This window comes from Carcharhinus amblyrhynchos, chromosome 3, assembly GCF_965287045.1.
Source record: "Carcharhinus amblyrhynchos chromosome 3, sCarAmb.v2.hapA, whole genome shotgun sequence".
NCBI classification, from domain to species: Eukaryota; Metazoa; Chordata; class Chondrichthyes; order Carcharhiniformes; family Carcharhinidae; genus Carcharhinus; species Carcharhinus amblyrhynchos.
Genome location: NC_137326.1, coordinates 114,204,881 through 114,222,435, shown reverse-complemented (window position 1 = coordinate 114,222,435; position 17,555 = coordinate 114,204,881). Strand labels below are relative to the sequence as shown.

Here is a 17,555-nt window from a genome sequence, read left to right as displayed (position 1 = left end):
GGTGACTATGGGATTTTCATTGCAGTGTTAATTAATGTAAGCCTACTTGTGACGAATAATAAATAAATCCACATGCTTACCCTTGGCAACATCACCTGATTTTAAATATCATGTTCCAAATGAATGTAACCAACACCCAACTCTTCCTCACTACCACTCCTTTACTGAATCTTACAATGAATACAGTACTTAAGGAAGCATTCTGCCCCATTGTGTCTGTGCTGGCTTGCTGCAAGAGCAACTCACCTATTCCCACTTCCTTGCCTTTTCCTCAGTCCTGCAAGTATTTTTCTTCAGATAATTATCATCCTCTGTGTTGTGAAACTGACATTCAACTTTTATCAGTCAGGACTTCCTCTAATTAAACCTTTGAAAACTGATCTCATTGTTTTTAGTCTCTGCCACAAATTCCATTTCCTAGCTACTATTTCCATTCCTTCACTTGGTCTTCTTACCCTCTTTTTCACATACCTCTGTAACCTTGTAAGTTCCTTTCTTATGTGTAAGTTACTGCCCTGAAACTCTCCTATTGCAACCCTGCACTCATCCAACATTATCCTTTTTTTCTGTGCTCCCCACTTCCTTCAAGCCGCCATTGGCAGCAATACCTTCAGCTGTCTAGGCCCTAAGCTCTGGCGTTTTCTCCCTAGTACTGTGTTCTTCTCCATCTCTTTTTCTAAGCTTTTAACTTGCACCTTTCTTTTAAATTGGAGAAGGAAGAAAAGGCTGCGGCCATGAATTAGAATTTGCTATCAGGGATTTGAAATAAACTGGCGCGAGACAGAGTGAGAATTCCATTGAGAATGGGGGGGTTTTTAAATAATTACAGGTGGGAGGACAGAGCGAGTGAGTGCCATTGAATATTGAGCTTTAGAAATAAAAACTAGCACGATGACAGAGTGAGAGTTCCAGGGATTTAAAGAATACCTGGCAGAGTTACAGAGCGAGTTAATTATCATTTTATTGTCTTTCCTTATTTTCCAATTTTGGTGCAGTAATAAATGATTTGAGGCATGGCTGGGTGCTCATACCCACCAAGTGGACATCCTGTTCCATGTGGGGACTCCAAGATACTACCTACATCCTGGATAACTAAATGGGCAGTGCCACCAGTGCAGAAAGTGTCACCAAATATAAAAATCCGAGTGCTGCATCTTGGAATGCAAAGAGCAGCTGGTGTCACTGAGGTGCATTAGCATGGTTGAGAGCTAAGTGGATAGCACACTTCAGAATGAAAGCAAATTACTGCGGATGCTGGAATCTGAAACCAAAAGAGAAAATGCTGGAAAATCTCAGCCAGTCTGCAACATCTGCAAAAGGAAAAAGCTGACGTTTTGAGTCCAGATGATCCTTTGTGAAAGCAAAAGGCACACAAAGTGGGAGGTATTTATACTGTAGGGTGAGGGAATGAGTCATTGCCACAAAAACAAGGGGAAAGGCTGCTAATGGCAGTCCATACAGAGAATAAAAGGTATAAATGGCCAAACAGGCGAGAAGCTGAATTCAGAGGGGAAGCTGTGACAGATGAAGATACGGGGGGATGGGTGGGAGAGAGAGGTGAAATGGACCTAAAGGGGAAGAAGAAGTAAGGAAAGTGGGATAACATGGGGGGAATAATAGGGCGGGGAAGAAAAGTAAAGAAAGACAATAAAGAAGTAAATGGTAGAGATCAGTTTAAAAATGAAATTAAATGAAAACAAAGGGGTTGAGGTGTAGAGCTAACCATCTGAAGTTGTTGAATTCGATATTGAGACCTGAAGGTCTCACATTTCAGAAGATGTTCACCCCACAACTTAAAGTCCTGGCAAAGAAGGACTCGATGGCTGACAAACAAGTGGTGCAGCAGACTTCTGAGGGCATCACACTTTCTAACAGATACATAGTTCTGAATACCAACAGGGGAAAAACTTCCTCTAGAGAGAGAGCAAGAGTCATGGCCAGGAGGAGAAAAGACCTAGGAATTAGAAGCAAGTGTAGGCAATTCACGCCTTTGAACCCGTTCTGCCATTCTATATGATCATGGCTGATCCCCATCTCATTCTAACTCCACTTCCCTTGCCTTTTCCTTATACCCCTTTATCCCCATAGCCAGGAGAGCAGTCGAGGTAGGGGCTTCTTTCATCTCCTTTGAAATTTTGCAACAGGAAGAAATATGCATTGCTTTGTTTTTAACATTTTTTTAAGTTAGTTAATTCAGTTGTTCGGTATAAATATGGCCAAAATCTATTGTTGCAGCTGTCAATTGGAGGGATTATAATTCTAAAGGACACCAGTGAGGAGACAGAAGAACTTGTGGAACCTGTTGCTGCTCATGGACCCAAGATTGAGGAAGAGGAGGAAGAGCCTGAACCACCTGAGCCATTTGAATATATTGATGATTAATCAAAGTAAGTGCTGCGACTTGCCAAGCATCCTTCTATTGTCTTCATACTGAACAATCACTGGAGCCATTGGGATAACTCTACTAATTTATTTAGAATTTTCAGGCTCTGAGATTGTGTAACTGATCCAAAATTATTTTCTCCTTAACTACTTCCCACCATCACCCTGTCTCCACCCCACAATGTTGAGTTATTGTTCAGTTGCGTATGGGAGTTCCTCTTTTTTTTCAGTTCCCTTTCTGAAAGTCCTGGCTTATATTGGTGTGCAGTTATATAGCTGGTAATCACCTACTGAAATCACCATATGGCTATTTTTCATGCATGAAACTAAGACAATTAGTATGGTGTTGTATCTTTGGAATGTCAGCAAACATCAATTCTACTTTATGGAGCATTCACACATCTGAACTCAGTGGCCAGAAGCATCGGATACCCCCTCAGAAAACTTGCAATCTGAAATTTAGCAGTGTTGGGTACTAGTAAACATTATGCTTTTGGTTGGATTAACTCTAAACAGTACATATAAGGAAGCCAAGACCCTGCTGTTATCCATCTAAACTATCTAGATGTGGCTACATCTATGTAATGAGTATGCACAACGTTGGGCAAACAGAACTTCTACATGTAAAGATTTCTCAACAACTTGACTGGGAGAGTCTTAACATGATATTAGTAACCCAGCTAACAAAATAGCCAAATCCATTTATTAGTTTTAGGATCACCTTCAGTTGGTCATGCTTGTGCAGCATCAATGGACTTCTCATCACATGGAACACCTGCAGGTTCATGGTCATACAGAATAAAGAAGATAACTTCTGATTTTACTGAATTAATTATCTTGGGGTTTACATAATGACTGATAATGAAAAGTCACAAAACTGAGCAAAACATTTTTGCAGAAAAGCATTATATTGAAAGATTCATTATATTTTTCACTTTTCTCCTTCCACAAGGTTATGAATGGAAATTCAGAAGGTATTCCCACCATGTTCCGACATTTTAGTTTAATGGAAGATACCCATTCAAGATATGTAATCCACGACATACTTCTGCAGAATGGACTACAACGATTTACAGTCTGTGTTGGTGACTCTCAGAACAGCTGCAAGAGATTTATTATGCATTGTAAAACTTGGATATACATTAAGAAATTCAATAAACCCCTTTCATGTAAAAAAAAAAGCGCATTCTTCTTGGTTTAATTCAGTCATCAGCTCTTGAGCTCAGTTGGATAGAATTGGAAATTCAGAATATGCAGTCTCACAAGTTTCAGACTCGTCATTGCCAAAAAACACAATGACCCAAATCTTCCAGGATCTGAAATCTGGTTGCGTCTGGACCCTGTAGAAATTTTGACTCTAACTGAAAATTAGCTGAGAAATGTAAAATTGCAATGGATTGATTGTCAAGGTCCAGGTCCCTCCACCATTTTCTCCAACCCCGAGCTTAAGGCAGAGACTTAGGGCAGATACACAGGGTTTACCAGGATATTTACCCTGGAAATAAGATCACAAGAAATACGATTAGGAATAGACCATTCTGTCCCTTGAGCCTGCTCTGTCATTCAATAGGATTATGGCTGATCAAACATTCCTCATGTCCACTTTTCTGCCCTATCCCCATAACCCTTGATTCCATTACTGATCAAAAATCTATCTAAGCCATAAATATGCACAATTGCACTACTCCCATAGCTTCTCTGTAGCAAGGAGTTCAAATGATTCTCAACCCTCTGAGAGAAGAAATTCCTTCTCATCAGTCTTAAATTGGTGCCTCTTTATCCGAGACTGTCCTCTGCTCCTGGACTCTGCCGTAAGGGGAAACATCCTCTCAGCATTTGCCCTGTCAAGATATCTATATATTTCAATGAGATCACCTCTCATTCTTCTAAAATGCAATAAGAAGTCCCACCCTGGTTAACCTTTCCTCATAAGGCAATCCCTCCATATCAGGGATCATCCTAGTGAACCTTCTCTGAATTCCCTCAAATAAAATAAAATCCTCCCTTAAATAAGGGGACCAAAATTGATCACAGTACTCCAAATGGGGGCTCACCAGTACCTTAACACAGCAAGACTTTCCTACTCTTATACTCCAAACCCCTTGAAATAAAGGCCAACATTCCATTTGCCTTCCTGATTACCTGCTGCATCTGTGTGCTAGCTTTCTGTGTTTCGTGCACAACTACCCTCAACTCTCTTTGCAGCTTCCTGCAAGTTTTATCCATTTAAATGATGATCTCTCCTTTTGTTCTCCCTTCCAATTTCAAGTGCCATGCTATTATCTCAACTAGTTCTGCTTTCTCCACCCCTACAGGTAATTCTAACTGCCGGTTGCGTAAACTGAGCCTTGGAAGATGTAATACTAACTGGATTACAAAAAGTAACCATCTTTAGAAAAATCTTAGTTTCTAACCCAGTCCAGTAACCCAGCTCCACCTGTTCATTTTTTAATAATCCTACCAAAAATTCCATGAGTTCCCACATAATGACATTTCCCAGATGAGCCCCCAACCTGGCTTGATAGGTCTGAACATTAATTTTTTTGTTTAGAAATGTGGTAGGCACCTACTGAATGGATCTCAGAGGCTGCTGATAAACTTTTAACAAAATAAAGCATTTATTAACAAAATAAAACATTTATTAAATAAAAACAAATTCACTATACTCCTTCACCAGTATTCCTTTATAGATATGTACAGATTCATGAGGATAAAAAATTACAAAATCTATCTTGTACTCTAAATATTCACGGTAAGTACATAGTCCCTGTAAACCAATAAGTGAAATGCGGCCAGATATACCACACTCAGTAAGCAAGTAACAAATGCCACCCAAAACTTCTACGGATTTCTCACCAATTCCCAATCCCCTGCCCCGCAGACAGTTGTCCCACTGAGCCACCATGACTCACTGGAACTCTCTTTTACATGAGGGTTTCCAATGTTTGCTCTTGAAGATCACACCTTGGGATATTCTCTTATTTTCTCTCCTCTCCCCACCCCTCCCCCCCACCATCGTCTCCCCCACACATACCTAGGTTCCGCTTCCAAGGTTTCATCCACCTTTTGGTATTCCTCTGTCTTGGAGCATCTCGTACATTTGAGCTTCACCTTGACTTTCATGCACTGTCAGATACCAAGCTGTGCCAACAGAGCACTGCTTCAGAAGCTGTATTAAGCTGTCACCAACCTTTGGGATCACCTTGGATCTTTGGCTTCTTCCAAGCCAAGGTCCCTAGGTTTGCATCATGCAGCCCTGTCTTTAACTTCTCTTTGCCTCTTCAACATTACTGAACAGAACCTTTCTTCCAGATTCTTTGTTCCTTGACCTTACAACCATCCTGGAACTTTCGTCAAAACCATTCTCTAGTTTCTGGGCTATTCTTTAATTTGAGATCTGCATTTTGCATCCACACAGCGTCCCTGTTCCAGCAGCCCCTGTGGAAGCTCTTTACTGCTAGGTCACATTCCTTCAACAGCATTCAGAGTTTTCTGTTCTCCTGTAGCCACTCTATTACTAGGCCATTTTTTAATGTTTGCTTTAGGGTCGTAAAACCTCATTTCAAATGTAGGCATTTAAACAAACCCAGACTTACAGACAATTCTTAAAAATGAGAAAGATCAACTTAGTGCAAAGTAAGTCCATTCAAAAGTCTGATGGTAGCAGGGAAGAAGCTGTTCTTGAGTCAGTTGGTACATGACCTCAGACTTTTGTATCTTTTTCCCGACGGAAGAAGGCAGAAGAGAGTATGTCCGCGGTGGGTGGGCATAGTCTCTTCCACCTTCTTCCGTCAGGAATAAGATACAAAGGCTCACTGTACCTGGGAATTTCCTCAGAGCTGCTCCTGCGATTTTGCCACAACTGCAGCACAAACCCCATTGATGAGTATAAACATGAGATCCAGCACGCATCTTGTACAGCTGGAACATCTTCGAAAGTACATGGCCATTTACTTGGTGTTTTAATCAGGTTACTCTTAGACTTCTTCCAAGATTTCTTCCCCAGAGATTCTAATGCAAAAATAATTTCATTTTTCAGAGGTTAACCACCAATTTTACTTCTCAATTTTTTTTTAGGACTCTTTACTATAAGGAATCAAACTATTTTAACCAATTATTAATTTAAATTAATGATCATCTATTCTGTGGTTAAATGGATTTGAAGGAGATAGCTGAAGCTTATCTAAGTTCCCGCCCGAGTGTTTCTAAATTCCCTTTTTACATTTAATATTTTCAAGCGGCTTTCATCAAAGGCTTTGTGCTGAGAGAGACTGAGATATTGATGCTTGTCTGTTGAGGTAGTATGGGCGGAGATTAGAAATAGGAGAGGAGAGGTCACCCTGTTGGGAGTCTTTTATAGACCTCCTAAAAGTTCTAGAGAGGTTGAGGAAAGGATTGCGGAGACGATCCTGGTTAGGAGTGAAAGTAATAGGGTAATTGTTATGGGGGATTTTAACTTTACTAATATTGATTGGAATTGTTATAGCTCTAGCTCGTTAGAGGGGTCAGTTTTTGTACAAAGCGTGCAGGAAGGTTTTTTGACTCAGTATGTAGATAGGCCAACTCGAGGTGAGGCTATATTGGATTTGGTGCTGGGAAATGAGCCAGACCAGGTGCTAGACTTGGAAGTTGGTGTGCATTTTGGTGATAGTGACCACAATTCGGTTACGTTCACCTTAGTGATGGAAAGGGATAGGCATGAACCTCGGGCTAGTGGTTTTAGCTGGGGGAAGGGTAATTATGAGGCTATTAGGAGAGAATTAGGAAGCATAGGTTGGACTAGGAGATTACAGGGACTGGGAACGTCTGAAATGTGGAGTTTTTTCAAGGAGCAGCTACTGCGAGTCCGTGATAGGTATGTCCCTGTCAGGCAAGGAGGAATTGGTAGGGCTAGGAAACCGTGGTGCACCAAAAAAGTTTTTTCGTTGGTTAAGAGGAAAAAGGAGGCTTATGTTCGGATGAGACGTGAGGGCTCGGGTAGTGCACTAGAAAACTTTAGATTGGCTAGGAGGGAGTTGAAGAGTGAGCTAAGAAGGGCTAAAAGAGGACGAGAAGACTTTGGCTGATAGGGTTAAGGAGAATCCTAAGGCGTTCTATAGGTATGTCAAGAACAGAAGGTTGGTTAGGGCAAGATTAGGGCCAGTTATAGACAGCAGAGGGAAGTTATGTGTGGAACCGGAGGAGATTGGAGAGGCATTGAACCAATATTTCTCTTCGGTGTTCACGCAGGGGGACATGGATATAGCTGAGGAGGACACTGGATTGCAGGGGAGTAGAATTGACAGTGTTGCAATTGATAAGGAGGATGTGCTAGATATTCTGGAGGGTCTGAAAATAGATAAGTCCCCTGGTCCGGATGGGATTTACCCCAGGATTCTCTGGGAGGCAAGAGAAGTGATTGCAGAGCCTCTGGCTCTGATCTTCAGGTCGTCGTTGGCCTCTGGTGTAGTACCGGAAGATTGGAGGTTAGCGAATGTTGTCCCATTGTTTAAGAAGGGGAACAGAGACTTCCCTGGGAATTATAGACCGGTGAGTTTCACTTCTGTTGTGGGCAAGGTTTTAGAAAAAATTATTCGGGATAGGATTTATAGTTATTTGGAGAGTAATGAATTGATTGGAGATAGTCAGCATGGTTTTGTGGCGGGTAGGTCGTGCCTTACTAACCTTATTGAGTTTTTTGAGAAAGTGACCAAAGAGGTGGATGGGGGTAAGGCAGTGGACGTGGTGTATATGGATTTTAGTAAGGCGTTTGATAAGGTTCACCATGGTAGGCTTCTGCAGAAAATGCAGATGTATGGGATTGGGGGTGATCTAGGGAATTGGATCAGGAATTGGCTAGCGGATAGGAGACAGAGGGTGGTGGTTGATGGTGAATATTCATCATGGAGTTCGGTTACAAGTGGTGTGCCTCAGGGATCTGTTTTGGGGCCACTGCTGTTTGTAATTTTTATTAATGATCTGGATGAGGGTATAGTTGGGTGGATTAGTAAATTTGCTGATGACACCAAAGTCGGAGGTGTGGTAGATAGTGATGAAGGGTGTCATAGTTTGCAGGAAGATTTAGACAGGTTGCAGAGCTGGGCCGAGAGGTGGCGGATGGAGTTTAATGCGGAGAAGTGTGAGGTAATTCACTTTGGTAGGAATAACAGATGTGTCGAGTATAGGGCTAACGGGAGGACTTTGAATAGTGTGGATGAGCAGAGGGATCTAGGTGTATGTGTACATAGATCCCTGAAAGTTGGGAATCAAGTAGATAAGGTTGTTAAGAAGGCATACGGTGTCTTGGCGTTTATTGGTAGGGGGATTGAATTTAGGAGTCGCAGCGTTATGTTGCAACTGTACACAACTCTGGTGCGGCCGCATTTGGAGTACTGTGTGCAGTTCTGGTCCCCACATTACAGAAAGGATGTGGAGGCTTTGAAGAGGGTGCAGAGGAGGTTTACCAGGATGTTGCCTGGTATGGAGGGGAGGTCCTATGAGGAGAGGCTGAGGGATTTGGGGTTGTTTTCGCTGGAAAGAAGGCGGCTAAGAGGGGATCTTATTGAAACATATAAGATGATTAGAGGTTTAGATAGGGTGGATAGTAATAGCCTTTTTCCTCTGATGGAGAAATCTAGCACGAGGGGGCATGGCTTTAAATTAAGGGGTGGTAGTTATAGGACGGATGTCAGGGGTAGGTTCTTTACCCAGAGGGTGGTGAGGGATTGGAATGTCCTGCCTGCTGCAGTTGTAAATGCGCCCAGTTTGGGGGCGTTTAAGAGATCCGTGGATAGGTTTATGGACGAAAAGGGATTTGTTTAGGTTAGTGGGTCATTGTTTTGTAACTGGTCGGTGCAACATCGTGGGCCGAAGGGCCTGTTCTGCGCTGTAATGTTCTATGTTCTATGTTGCAAAATTTGATATTCACTGCAAACATTCCTGAAGGAAGTGCCCAATGACGTCGTTTATAAAGTCAGGAATGTGTTTTTCTGTAATTATCCCAGTTAGAACTCTTCTGATAATGTAGCAACCCACAGTAGAATTTAGTGATCACTAGCGCTCATGCCCGATGAGTACAAGGGAATGGCCATCTTGAACAAGAGAAACCCTGACTTTCAATTACACAGTCATCACCAAGTGTCCAATCATCAACAGCTTAAAGGTCATTTTTGAGCAGATTAACTAAACTAATTGTATAATAGATGGGAATTCAGGAGAAACTTTTACCCAAAGAGTGGTAAGAATGTGGAACTCGCTATCGCGTTAAAAATTGAGACAAATGACTTGGAATCCCTACAGTACAGAATGAGGCCAATCGGTCCATCGAGTCTGCATCAATCACAATCCCATCCAGGCCCGACCCCCATATCCCTACATATTTACCCACTAATCCCTCTAACCTATGCATCTCAGGACACCAAGGGTAATTTTAGCATGGCCAATCAACCTAACCCACACATTTTTGGACTGGGAGGAAATCAGAGCCCCCAGCCAAAACCCATACAGACACAAGGCGAATGTGCAAACTCCACACACACAGTGGCCCAAGCTGGAAATCAAATCCAGGTCCCTGGAGCTCCCCTGGAGCTGTGAAGCAGCAGTGCTAACCACTGTGCTACCGTGCAACATAGAAAAACTTTAATTAAAGGGGAATTTTACAGTACCTTCATTGCAGTGTAATGTAAGCCTTACTTGTGACTAATCAATATACTTTAAAAGGTTTTAGGAAAGTTAGATTAGAACGTAAGGGGGAAAGAAATAGAAGAATATGTTAATGGGGTTGAACGAAAAATAGTGGGAAAAGTTATGCTTCATTATTTTATAGATCTCTATAAGATCACCCCTCAGCCTCGTACGCTCCAGAGTCTATCCAGCCTCTCGTTATAACTCAATCCATCAAGTCCTGGTAGCATCCTAGTAAATCTTTTCTGCACTCTTTCTAATTTAATAATATCTTTTCTATAATAGGGTGACCAGAATTGCACACAGTATTCCAAGTGTGGCCTTACCAATGTCTTGTACAACTTCAACAAGATGTCCCAACTCCTGTATTCAATGTTCTGACTGATGGAACAAAGCATGCCAAATGTATTCTTCACCACTCTGTCCACCTGTGACTCCACTTTCAAGAAACTATGAACATGTAACCCTAGATTTCTTTGTTCTGTAACTCTCCCCTACCATTAGCTGAGTAAGTCCTGCCCTGGTTCAATCTACCAAAATGCATCACCTCGCATTTGTCTAAATTAAACTCCATCTACCATTCGTCAGCCCACTGGCCCAATTGATCAAGATCCCGTTGCAATTGGAGAAACTTTCTTCACTGTCCACTATGCCATCAATCTTGGTGTCATCTGCAAACTTACTAACCATGCACCCTATATTCTCATCCAAATCATTAATATAAATGACAAATAACAGTGGACCCAGCACTAATCCCTGTGGCACACCACTGGTCACAGAACTCCAGTTTGAAAAACAACTCTCTCCAACCACCCTCTGGGTTCTGTCGAGAAGCCAGTTTTGTATCCATTCAGATACCTCACCCTGGTTCCCTTGAGAATTAACCTTATGCAACAACCTACCACGCGATACCTTGTCAAAGGCCTTGCTAAAGTTCATGTAGACAACATCAACTGCACTGCCCTCATCTACCTTTTTGGTTACCTCTTCAAAAAACTCAATCAAATTTGTGAGATATGATTTTCCACTCACAAAGCCATGCTGACTGTCCCTAATCAGTCCTTGCATCTCTAAATGCCTGTAGATTCTTCCAACAACATATCCACCACAGATGTGAGGCTCACTGGCCTGTAGTTCCCAGACTTTTTCCTGCAGCCCTTTTTAAACAAAGGCACAACATTTGCCAGAGTCCAATCTTCAGGCGCCTCACCCGTGATTATTGATGATTCAAATATCTCAGCTAGGGATCCTGCAATTTCCTCCCTAGTGTCCCACAATGTCCTGGGATACACTTCATCAGGTGCCGGGGATTTATCTACCTTGATGCACTTTAAGACTTCCAGCATCTCTTTCTCTGTAATATGTACAGATATGCCATATCTGCTAAAAAAATCTTGTGTCCCCTCTTTGCCCTCCTGATTTCTCTCTTAACTCTACTCCTACACCCCCTATACTCTTCAAGGATCATATATTCACTGGTAGAGTACAAATTAAATGAACTGCTTTGCCTTGCCATTGAACAACCTCAACATTGTTGCAGTGACATTCACCCAGGGAAGTCTTCAGCATTCTATCACATTTCTGAGTTGAGCTTTGCAATTGGTGAAGAAACTTCAAGGAGTCAGGAAATGAACCATTCATCACAGACCATCCAGCATCTGCCTTGCTCCGGTAGCCAAGGCATTACATATTAGATAGAGTCACATACGAGTTTACAACTCAGAAGTAGGTTATTGAGTCCAACTGGTCTATTTTATTATGCTCAACATGGGCATAGGTTTAAGGTGAGGGGAGAGAGATACAAAAATGTCCAAAGGGTCAATTTTTTCACACAGAGGGTGGTAAGTGTCTGGAACAAGCTGCCAGAAGTAGCAGTAGAGGCGGGTACAATTTTGTCTTTTAAAAACATTTAGATAGTTACATGGGCATGATGGGTACAGAGGGATATGGGCCAAATGCAGACAACTGGGATTAGCTTAGTGGTTTAAAAAAAAGGGCATCATGGCCAAGGGCTTGTTTCCATGCTGTAAACCTCTATGACTCTATGACTCTCCACAATGCATTGCAACTTTGCATCAAACCACAAATCAGTAGAGCCTATTTCCTTTCAACCTCTGCCAATACGAAGGACAAAATTAGCAGTATCAGGAAATCACAATCGTGTCCAGGCCCCACATCAATATATAATATGATTGTGATCCGATGTATAATAATTTGGAATTCCTTCATACCATCATGAGAGCAGCAGGGACTACAGTGATTCAAGGATAATTCTATCACTGTCACCTTGGGGCAATTACGAAATGTCTGTGTGACAGAACAAATTTTTTAAAAAGCTCCTGAATAAACACCATTCTCTTGTTTGTTTTCTCCTACTCTAACTGGACAAGAGATGCATTTATTCATGAGATGTGGACATCTCTGCAAGGCTAGGATTTATTGCTCATTCCTAACTGCCCTTCATCAGCAACTTCATTGCAAGCCTATTTGTGATAGTAATTAAAAAAACAATTGGATTACTGCCCTATTTGTATTTTGAATTTGAAACATTAATCCAGATTGCTAGATCACTATGCAACTGTTCAGGGGATGTGGCTAGGCCAGCATTTATTGTCCATCTCTAATTGCCCTTAAGAGAGAGGTGGTGTAGGTAGTGTTTAGCTATATCTGAATGGCTTTAGAATCACATGTAGGTCAGACCAGAGGATGGTAGATTTTGTTCCCTAAAGGGAGTGAATCAGATGGTTTTTATGGTCATTGTTATTTTTATTGTATTCAAATTCCACCATTTGCCATGGTGGGATTCAAACTCAGTTACTCTGAATTTCTGAATTACTGGTCTAGCCACAATACCACTTTGCTTTCATCTCTTCATGTATAATATGGAAGAACACAGAGTTACCTTAATTTAAGGTTAGTTATCTCTGTTTTTAAATATAGCATATTGCCTGCATAACAACTTCTACTCACTCCCTTCTCTGTCATTTCTAAGTTAGAATGGACAATGTTAGTTTAATAGACTGATTTCTAATTAGTTGTTGGACTAATTTCTTTATTGGCCAATATTACCAGGAGTAATAGATAAAATATTGGTCCTCTGAGTTGATTATCGAGAAGTAATAAAATTTAATTTACAGCAATTACAAATTATCCCTACAAATTTATTTAGTGTTGAAGCTGATGCATGACCTTATAAGGGAGTGGAAAGATACAGTTATTTCTAGAAAAGAGCAAATTGAACTCATCTTTTTCACGGTTAACCGAATCCAATGATTGCTTCCAGACCAGATCATTTGACACTAGAGAAATCTATGAGTCTGCATGCAGTGTCCCTCAGAAAGTTGCAAGCAAGTCTTATTTCTGACAGTTGAATTTTGGTTTCACTTTTAGTACCATCAGTTTATTGGAATTGTTGAAATGTAAATTTCCAGCACGCAAAATAAACAGTTCTCTTAACAAAAACTTGGTCCCATGCGAATTTTGTGGTGGCGAGCAGGGGAGGGAAGTCCTGTATGTAACAAGTTTCCTTTGTGCGAAATTTATTCCTGTTAGAACATGACTTAAATGGAACAGAATTTCAACAAATTAAATTTCCACCTTACTTATGCTTTGGGTGACTTTCAAAGTGCATGTCTGAGTTATTCCCCATTAAAAGATCGTCAGCCTGAATTATAATTAGCGGCAGCCTGATGTCTGCAAGATATTGAAAGTTATATTTATTTGATTTATGTGTGCACTTTAAGATTTGCTCATCTTTAGAAGATTCCCTGACATTTAAGCAAAGAATCAACGTGATTGACTGCACAAAAGGAAAACATTAGAGTATGACTGTAAAATTAGCCTTAAAAAGCCACAGGCTTTCATCCTAAAATGAACTGCCTTATTTGAGATAAATAGCCAAAATATGAGAGTAAACATTTTATGGAAGAAATATATTTGTGTTAAATAGACATCTCATTGCTCTACCAAGTACAGCACAGTTCAGTTTGGCAAACTACACCACCAGTTTTTAATATGCAATCATCATAAGAGTTATGCAAACTGATGTTAAATCATACGAAAAGATCCCGTTGATTCAATTAAGAGTTCATAGAAACAGAAATGATCTCAATGTTAATCTAATCTTGAATGAATTTGGTAAGAATACGCGTGTCATTAATTAACCTTTCTGCAAGCTCTCCATTATCCCCACTCGGCAGTAATAGATAATAAATAGATAATAAAGCTGGCGCTTTCATTCAGCTCTACACGGAAATAACATCTCCCCAGTGCAGCGTGCTTGGTCACCGGCAATATTGTTCAAATAAATTAAAGGGTAATTGGATTTGGTTTGATGTGAGATCGTGCTGATTTTCCTGCGACAATTGTAATACCAATCAAAAGATTTAAATACTGTCATACATCAGTTTCAATCTCTTTGAGAATTAGCCATATTTGGTCAAACATAATCTATCCAAATCTTTCTGGGCACTCACATTCTCACTGTTGTAAGTGCGCATTAGCAGAGAGCAATTAGTCATCAAAACAGACGTTTTTCAATGGCACATTTAATGGCTTAAGGATACAAAACACAAATTACAATGGCTACTCCACCCATGAATGTGGAGCAACGTATGCCGTTTCACGTACAAATATATTTATAAAGAATGTTTTTAAATTTCATTGCATTGAAGAAACCCCCACCAGGGTCTGGCAGATCCCAACATTTTATTAGAGAGACAGATAGCTAAATCTGTAAAATAGAATATCGCAAATGAAATGTCTTTTTATGATCCTGCAAAAGATACTTTGCATTCCGCATAGGAGCATTCTTGACACTGCCTTTAATTCAGATAAGTTAGTGAAAACGGAATGCCAGGAGAATTTAATCTTTTCCATTTTTGGCAGTGTATTAGTAATCATCTTAAGGTAAATGTGATCAGAGATAGTTTTAAGTTGTTTTAACATTTTCCTGACATAACATGGTTATGAATATATATTTATATCTTCATCTGGTCCACCCTTCTGTGCATTTTAATATTCTATAACCAGTCATTCACTGTTGTGTGTACATTTCTGACTAAATTCTCTTAGAATACCAGACTTGTGAAATCTTTCTGAATCCCATACAGTGTTGAGACAACATCAGATAATATCTATCAATACACTGGAACATACTGCTTCTGACTGAAGTTTGTGGCACCTACTAATGGGTCTGCACTTGTCAAATGAGAACTGGATTTGATTTTGCTGTGATGCCATCCAGAGTTGAATAGTCCACTGATAATCTCAGATGAGGGTTTCACTCAAAGAGCAGCCACTTTGGCTGAGGTACCACACAGTTTCTGGCAGCTGTGGGACTATTTCCCAGAGGGATTCAGAACTCCCAGGAGTGATGAGAAAAATATCTGTAAAATCCCAAAGTTTTGGTTGGAATGCTGATGTCTGAATATGAAAATAATTCTCATTCCAGTTAATATCTCAGCCAGATTGTAAATACATATTTAGTGGAGTTCGCAGGATACGTGCATTTGTGCTAGATCTTTGCCAAGGCAAGGCAAAACTAATCCCAAGTCAAGTTGAATGGAATTTATTGTGAGTTCCAGGACAGGGAAATGTGGCAGGCGGTGAGAATTAATTACTCTTGATGTGAAATCTCAGTTTTGGGCAGTCACTGGGAGAAATTAAGTTGATGGAGCTGCAATGGAAGGTCAGGCCTCACACCATCCTGACATAGATTACTATTTTCAATATATTTGCATCCTATGAATGCTCATTATATAAAATCTTTGTTAAAAATTAAGTTCTGCCTCCAAGATGAAGTCAACAGCACACGGGAAGCATGTGCATTTAGTAAGACCATAAGACCATATTTGTTTCAATGCAAGAAGTGTAACAGGTAAGGCAGATGAACTTAGAGCTTGGATTAGTACTAGGAACAATGATGTTATTGCCACTACAGAAACTTGGTTAAGGGAAGGACAGGATTGGTAGCTTAACATTCCAGAATACAGGTGTTTCAGGTGGGATAGAGGGGAATGTAAAAGGGATGGACGAGTTACAGTACTGGTTAAGGAGAAATCACAGCTGTACTATAGGCCACCCAACTGCGAGCGGAAGATAGGGGAACAGATGTGTAGGCAGATTTTGGCAAGGTGCAAAAATAACAGGGTTGTTGTGGTGGGACATTTTAATTTCCCCTATATTGACTGGAACTCACTTAGTACTAGAGACGTGGACAGGGCAGAGTTTGTAAGGAGCATCTTGAAACAGTATGTAGATAGTCCAACTAGGGAATGAGCTGTACTGGACCTGGTATTGGGGAATGAGCTCAGCCAGGTGTTCGGCATTTCACAATGGGAGCAGTTCAGGAATAGTGACCACAATTCAGGAAGCTTTAAGGTACTGATGGATAAAGATAAGTGTAGTCCTCAAGTTAAGGTGCTAAACTGGGGGAAGGCTAAATGAAACAATATTAGGCAGGAATCGAAGAATGTAGATTGGGGACAGATGTTTGAGGGCAAATCAACATCTGGCATGTGAGAGGCTTTTGGGTGTAAGTTGATAAGGATTTGGGCCTGGCACATTGCTGTAAGGATGAAGGATAAGTATGGCAAGTTTTGGGAACCTTGGGCAACGAGAAATGTTGTGAGTCTAGTCAAAGAGAAAAAGGAAGCATTTGTCAAACCTAGGAGGCTGGGAACACACAATACAAGTGTGGAATTCCAGGAAAGTAGAAAGAAACTTAAGCAAGGAGGAAGGAGGGCTAAAAGGGGTCACGAAAAAACATTGGCCAGCAGGATTAAGGAAAATCCCAAGGCTTTTTATATATATGTAAAGAGCAAGAGGACAGCCAATGAGAGGGTTGGCTCACTCAAAGACGGGGGAGGGAATCTATGCATGGAGCCAGAGTATTAAATGAATACTTTGCATCACTATTCACCAAAGAGAAGGACTTTGTGGATGATGAACCTGGGAAAAGATGTGTAGGTAGTTTGAGTCATGTTGAGATCAAAAAGGAGGAGGTATTGAAGATCTTCAGAAACATTAAGGTAGACAAGTCCCCAGGACCTGATGGGATATACCCCAGAATACTGAGACAGGCAAGAAAGGAAATTGCTGGAGCCTTGAGAGACATCTTTGTATCATCACTGGCTACAGGGAGGTACAGTAAGAAGTCTCACATCAGATTAAAGTCCAACAGGTTTATTTGGCCCCTTCATCAGGTAAGCAGGAGTTGTGTTCACAAACAGGGCATATAAAGACACAAACTCAATTTACAAGATAATGGTTGGAATGCGAGTCTTTACAGGTAATCAATTTTAAAGGTACAGACATATCAACACAGTTTCTACACACGTCATGACTACAGGGAGGTCCCAGAGGATTGGAGAATAGTCAGTGTTGTTCCTTTGTTTAAGAAGAGTGGCAAGAATAATCAGATCATTACAGGCCAGTGAGCTTGATATCAGTGGTAGGGAAGTTATTGGACAGGATTTTTTGAGACAAGATTTATTCCCACTTGGAAATAA

General features: G+C 40.8%; 1 protein-coding gene across 1 annotated transcript in view; it reads left to right on the top strand.

Moving 5' to 3' along the window:
* psmd1 (proteasome 26S subunit, non-ATPase 1) overlaps positions 1 to 3,556 on the top strand; it is a 97,251-nt gene extending 93,695 nt beyond the window's left edge. The window contains exons 24-25 of the mRNA XM_080185764.1: positions 2,236 to 2,387; positions 3,335 to 3,556. Of these exons, the coding sequence (XP_080041890.1) occupies positions 2,236 to 2,382 (147 nt within the window). The 3' untranslated portion in view covers positions 2,383 to 2,387; positions 3,335 to 3,556. The remainder of the gene's footprint in view (positions 1 to 2,235; positions 2,388 to 3,334) is intronic.
* The last annotated feature ends 13,999 nt before the right edge of the window (positions 3,557 to 17,555 follow it).